The 6,004-nt window shown below is 43.9% G+C and overlaps 2 protein-coding genes across 5 annotated transcripts in view; one reads left to right on the top strand and one right to left on the bottom strand.

Moving 5' to 3' along the window:
• Positions 1-117: 117 nt before the first annotated feature.
• LOC126387352 (uncharacterized) lies at positions 118-3,195 on the top strand. Of its 2 annotated transcripts, none has more exons than XM_050039889.1 (2): positions 118-1,351; positions 1,436-3,195. In XM_050039889.1, the coding sequence occupies exons 1-2, from the start codon at positions 1,001-1,003 to the stop codon at positions 1,799-1,801; spliced, it is 717 nt and encodes a 238-aa protein (XP_049895846.1). In that variant the 5' UTR covers positions 118-1,000; the 3' UTR covers positions 1,802-3,195. The 2 variants fall into 2 exon arrangements, with proteins under 2 accessions (XP_049895846.1, XP_049895845.1); XM_050039888.1 differs by having other exon boundaries at positions 118-1,435; positions 1,520-3,195.
• A 191-nt stretch (positions 3,196-3,386) lies between these two features.
• Positions 3,387-6,004, bottom strand: part of nosip (nitric oxide synthase interacting protein) — a 34,985-nt gene continuing 32,367 nt past the window's right edge. For 2 of the 3 annotated variants that reach the window (XM_050039885.1, XM_050039886.1), the window contains exons 7-9: positions 5,116-5,232; positions 3,782-3,852; positions 3,387-3,691 (exon numbers count right to left, since the gene is read on the bottom strand). In XM_050039885.1, the coding sequence (XP_049895842.1) occupies positions 3,529-3,691; positions 3,782-3,852; positions 5,116-5,232 (351 nt within the window). In that variant the 3' untranslated portion in view covers positions 3,387-3,528. Of the gene's footprint in view, positions 3,723-3,781; positions 3,853-5,115; positions 5,233-6,004 lie in introns of all 3 variants that reach the window. The other variant, XM_050039887.1, reaches the window with a different exon arrangement.

Here is a 6,004-nt window from a genome sequence, read left to right as displayed (position 1 = left end):
TTGGGGAGTTTTTCCTTATCCGCTGCGAGGGTCAAGGCAAGTCCGGCTTCTCTGCTGCTAACGCTGCTGCCGCGATACAGCGGAGGAGGAGCCGGCTGCTAATGCTATGTAATACAGCGGAGGAGGAGCCGGCTGCTAATGCTATGTACCGGGACACTGCTAATGCCGCTTGCCGTGCTGCTAACGTTTGTTTCTCAAAAAAATCAGTCGGGTCGATGACCCACCTGCACATGGGCTACAATGTATGATTGAAAATGAATAACAGTTGAAAGTATTCGAAATGTCCATCCCCATCTAGCTATGATGCTAGTTAGTGCCGTCTCCACTGTTCAAAAATATCTCCTATATAGACCCTCGCTTTGCCTCGAGTTTTGTCTTGGTGTTTTTCGGAATCATAACCATTGTAGCTCAGTCATAACTGTAACTGATGCTGAGACTCTACTGACTGTGTGACTGGTAGACGGCAGTGGGTGGCGCAACAGGCGAAAACACAAATTCAAAACATAAACATGATTTGCGGACCGTAAATTTTTTTTTAAAAATGCAAATATTCTGGCTGTACTATTGTTGGTGAGATCAGTATGTTATATTAACATTATTCCTTAGTCTCTGTGACATATTAGGATGAATTTACGACTATTTGCTTTAGATTTCTTTCATATAGCTCCTTTAACTATAATTTACTGCAGGGCACTGGCCCTTATTTCAATGATAAGTGGTCTTCTGGAGGAATGCATAGTCTTCAAAATATGTATGATAGAAATGGACTGCTTTCATTTCAAAGGCTTAAAAAGAGGTTTTGTCTTGCTGGATTTTCTTGGTTCCTCTACCTCCAATTGAGATCAGCAATTCGTGCCCATGAAGTCCCCTGGGACTCCCCTCTACCCTCTCATCCATTAAGCACTTGGGTTGAGCCTAGATCATACTATGCTATCCCGTTAAAGGGTTTTTTTGTGTGTGAGTTTTTCCTTATCTGCTGCAAGGGTCCAAAGGACTAGGGATGGAAATCGAGAACCGGTTCCTGTTAAGAACCGGTTCCAACTGGTTCAATTCATCGACATCGTTAGCCTTTATGCTTAACGATTCCCTTATCAATTCTTTTCATTACGCCGAATCTATGCTCGTCAGTCAGCAGCATGTTCAACAACAAAGAAGACGTAATGGCGGAGAGACAGAAGCGGTTAAAGCTGTGGCTTCACTTCACGCTGTTGTTAGCCTCCCTGGAGCTGCTAGCCCGCTGTGGAGCTTTGGCGCATCCCCGCTCCAGATGGACGGCGGGCAGGGCGCTGTTGTTGTTAGCCTCCCTGGAGCTGCTAGCCCACTGTGGAACTTTGGCGCATCCCTGCTCCAGGTGGACGGCGGGCGGGGCGCTGTTGTTGTTAGCCTCACTGGAGCTGCTAGCCCACTGTGGAGCTTCGGCGCATCCCCGCTCCAGGTGGACGGCGGGCGGGGCGCTGTTGTTGTTTGCCTCACTGGAGCTGCTAGCCCACTGTGGAGCTTCGGTGCATCCCAGCTCCAGGTGGACGGCGGGCGGGGCGCTGTTGTTGTTAGCCTCCCTAGAGCTGCTAGCCCGCTGTGGAGCTTCGGCACATCCCCGCTCCAGGTTGACGGCGGGCGAGGTGCTGTTGTTGTTAGCCTCCCTGGAGCTGCTAGCCCGCTGTGGAGCTTTGGCTTATCCCAGCTCCAGGTGGACGGCGGGGCGCTGTTGTTGTTAGCCTCACTGGAGCTGCTAGCCCGCTGTGGAGCTTCGGTGCGTCCCCGCTCCTGTTGTCGGATTTCATGGGAACACCAAGGATGGTAAGATGAGGGCAGTTGAGTTGATTTGCAAGCTATTTGTTGTTATAATATGCAGGGCTAGCTGTGTTAGCTGCCTCACCTGAGTTAGCTGCACTAGCTGCGTGGTGTTGAAACACTCAGGCTGTGGGCCGGGATTTATCTCTATATCACCAGCTAGGAGTAACATTAATGACAACTCATTGTGGCTGTTGTGACACAGATAACTGTATGCCAATGCTGGCTTATGACTGTGAAAGCTGCCGTTAGTTTTTTGTGTGGTTAACAGTTAGACAGCGTCGAAACATTTCTATGCGGGAGGAGGTGTGGGTTACAAACAACAGGAGGTGATATCATTAATTCACAGGAGGAATTGATAAAGAATCGGATCGATAAGCAGAATCGATAATGGCATTGATATCGATAAAATCCTATCAATTCCCATCCCTACAAAGGACAGAGGGATGTAGTATGCTGTAAAGCCCTGTGAGGTAAATTGTGATTTGTGATATTGGGCTTTATAAATAAAATTGATTGATTGACTGATAGCATCCAACATTTATAATCACCTGGCCACAAAAAATGCCCAAACTCTCAGGGTGACTGAGTCCTGGAATCTTGATTTGGACGGACAGGGCTTTGAACGTGACTGGGACAAAATCTGGTCTAATATATTTATTTCATCCAAAAATCCAGCAAATCAACATACACTTTAAGTTTGTGCACAAATTTTATGCCACACCCTACAGATGTTTTAAAATGAAAAGTATAGACAGTCCAAACTGCACTAAATGTAGCCAGAATACTGCAGGTACATACCTTCATGTTTTTTGGGAATGCCCCTCAGTCTCTGATTTTTGGAGTACGATGGCAAAGTATCTGAAAAAATTTTGAAATTTCCAATTCCTAAACAGCCTACTTTGTTACTATTCAATGATGATTCTGCCCTAAGTGAAAACATCAGGTTAGCCCTTAGGAAGATCATATTTGCAGGTTTAATTGCTGCCAAGAAGACAATAATTCACTTATGGTTTTCTCCTGAGTCTCCGTTGATTAAAGAATGGATGAATCATTTCAGGGATATCACTGTCATAGAAAGATCACTGGCCGTAATTCATAAGGCCCGGGCATCCTCTGTGGAGGCTTGGGTTGCCCTTATTGGTTCTCTTTGAGATCCACATTTTCTTGCATAACTATAACTGATTAAAGAACTTAATAGTATAAGAAAGCCTACACACAGAGTCTGCCCACTCTGTCACATGAAAGTTGATCTTTGGTATAGTTTTAGTATAGTGTTTGTCTAAACTTTTGTTTTGTCTTTTGTGTTTGGCGTTATTATTTATTACTCAATGTACTTTTATTTCTATTTTTTTTTGTCTAATTTCATTTTCAAAGGCAATGGTGATATGTATAAAGTTATTTGTTTTGTTACTACTAACCGTATTCTATGTACAACTATTCCATGTAACAAAAGGCAATAACAAGTTGATCACAAAAAAAAACAACAACAGGTACTACACTAATTTATGGAGCCGTGCAAGCCACCCCATGGTCAATGACATAGTCACCTTAGTATTTCACAATAAGAAGCCTTGTGTTAACAAATGAAGGGATTCTGTGCATGCGGGCCTTGCTGCTGCTATTGTGTCTACAGCAGAGATAACTGAGCAGCAACCACTTGCTGTCTAAAGGCACCGTAAGAATCGTGTCAGTCTCCTGACCCCTGGATTGGATTATTAAAACCATTTTTGGAATTCATGGAACAGTTACCACCACCACCTCTACCTCTACACAGACGTGCATACATACCCTCTGCAGTGGTATGATGTCTTTGTCAGTCAGTTTGTCTCCAGTCACAGGATCAATCATGTCCTTCTTGATCAGCTTCTCCACACACTCCTGAGTGACCACAGCACCCCTGAACACAAAGAGTGTGTGTCAGTGATCCCCTGAAAGAGAACACTCAACATGTGGATGTCAGAGTGGAGGGAGACGTGTTGACACTCACGAGGGGCGCAGAACGGCACAGGGGACACTGTTGCCGAGGACATCTCTGGTTACTGCACATACATACCTGTCCTGTAGAGACAAGACAGGATTATACTATTCTACTGACAGTGTAGAGGAAATACTCTGTTCACATCACATAAGATAAGGTTTGAGCGTGATGTCATACTTTCCTAAATGTGAGAAAGAAGCTGATTTGCTGCTTCGTGAGACTTGTTGAGGGTAACAAAAATATATAACAACACCAGACGTATCCTTACATCACTGGAATGTGCTGTAGAAAACACACTTTGAGGCCATACCTACATTAGTACAGGCATATTTGAAAATAATTACATTTCAAACTGGATTTCACCTTCTGCATCACTTTTACAGTATATCTTTTCTTCCCTTTTTGTGGTCAAACAACACACTTGTGAGTAACATCATCTGGTAAGACGTGGTTGCATTCTCAGAGACAAGACACTAAGCTGGTTTCAGTTCAAGTATAAAACAGGGATCTGTTTAGAAATGCTCCCTGCAAGGCTGGCAGTAGGACTCTGGTATACCACTGACAATTATCAATCAAGTTTTTTCTATTCAGGCAGATGTGTGACAACAGAACCTGAAAGATAAACTGGAATTACTGCCCCACAGTAGAATGTCTCCATGAACCAGTCAAGTAGCAGTTAGTTTACATCCATGTCTATCCAGACTCACACGTAGCCATGACAGTAAACAATGCTTCAAAAATGGATGTTACGGCAAAGAAGCTACAAACTGTAAAACATAGATACTTCACACACATCTTCCCCCCAGCAGCACAGAGGATCTATACAATCAATGGTGTTTCAAGGTGGACATCCAAGGTTAGTGTCACCAATTAAATATCTGACCAAATGTCTACCCTTCTGATCCTGACCTATGACATTGAGTAATGGCCAGAAAAGTGTTTTTGCAGAACATTATGATGTCACAGTGAAGTTGATCTAGTAACTCTGTATGATTAAACTGCAATCTCACTGAACATACTTTTATCAGTGGCACCAAATTATTTGAACTCTGACCGACTCTGCTTTTTGTTTCAAGTTTCAAGGTAAATAACCTGATTTAAGTTTTGCAAAAATCATCATCAAGTGGGTTTTACCATTAGTGTTGCTAAATGTATATTAGCAGTAATGTTTGGTTAAGTTAGTTTAACAAGTTATCTCAACAATGATTTTTATAATGATTTGTTAAACAAGGATGCTCACAGTCATGAAGCCTGGGTGCCATTCGTGCATGAGATAGGATTGTAGCTGTAAACACTGAACAGACTGTACGATGGTGGACAACAAGGTGCTGAGGTAAACTGACCTGGCGGGTGAGCAAGGCCACTCGATCCAGGCTGGAGTCCAATGGGGTAAAGCGCACTGTGATAAGCTCATTCATCTTAATGGGTCGTTCTGACATGGGACATAACACAGTCTTACTCTGACAGACAGGAGGGGAGGACAGAAGAGGGGAGTGATTAAAAAAAGTGACGTCTGCAATCCATTTCACACAGCATTACCTCAGCTGAGCAGTGGAAAGCTGCGACTGCTTCATGATAGTCAGCGATCAAGGGTCAGCCTGCCTTCAAACAGTGTCAAAATTTAACAGGCTGATAAACAAAATAAACAGAAAGAGCATATCATGACATCAGCATGTAAAGCCAACAGGTAAGCCTGGCAACAACTCAACCACACACACAGTGAAAGGACATAAACAAGTTTAGATATGGAGCTGAACAAATTCTTGAATGCTGCTGTAGTCAGTTGCTTTAACGTCTACTTCAAGTCTTAACCCACAGTGGTTCTGAGTTGCTTTAACGTCTACTTCAAGTCTTAACCCACAGTGGTTCTGTTTAAGCACTTATAGCTCTCTTCCTTTCTACGACTTTCTCGCTAATCTCTTAGCTGTTGTTTGCACGTTACTAGCCTTGGTAGCTACATTAGCTTTACAGTTAGCGATGGCTTCTCCTTCTGCTCTTTCTTGCTCGGTGTGCCAAATGTTCAGTTATGCCTCTGCCTCCTTTAGCGACAGTGGTAATTGTAATAAGTGTAGCTTATTTGCTGCGTTGGAGGCGAGGCTTAGTGAATTAGAAGCGCGGCTCCACACCATGGAAAACCATTCAGTAGCTGCGGTAGTTAGCCAGCCCCCTGTAGCCGGTGCGGAGCCACATAGCATAGCCTTAGCCTCTGCTAACTGTCCTCCGGCAACTCCC

Source organism: Epinephelus moara, unplaced genomic scaffold (assembly GCF_006386435.1).
Source record: "Epinephelus moara isolate mb unplaced genomic scaffold, YSFRI_EMoa_1.0 scaffold381, whole genome shotgun sequence".
Lineage (NCBI taxonomy): Eukaryota > Metazoa > Chordata > Actinopteri > Perciformes > Serranidae > Epinephelus > Epinephelus moara.
The sequence above is the reverse complement of the archived record's forward strand: the minus strand, read 5'-3'. Positions and strand labels throughout refer to the sequence as shown.

Excerpts from the sequence above, each read along its gene's own strand:
- LOC126387352 (XM_050039889.1), top strand. The coding sequence starts at position 1,001 with ATGGAAATCGAGAACCGGTTCCTGTTAAGAACCGGTTCCAACTGGTTC. Across the intron at positions 1,352-1,435 it reads TTGGCGCATCCCTGCTCCAG|GTGGACGGCGGGCGGGGCGC; the intron begins GTGGACGGCGGG and ends TCCCCGCTCCAG.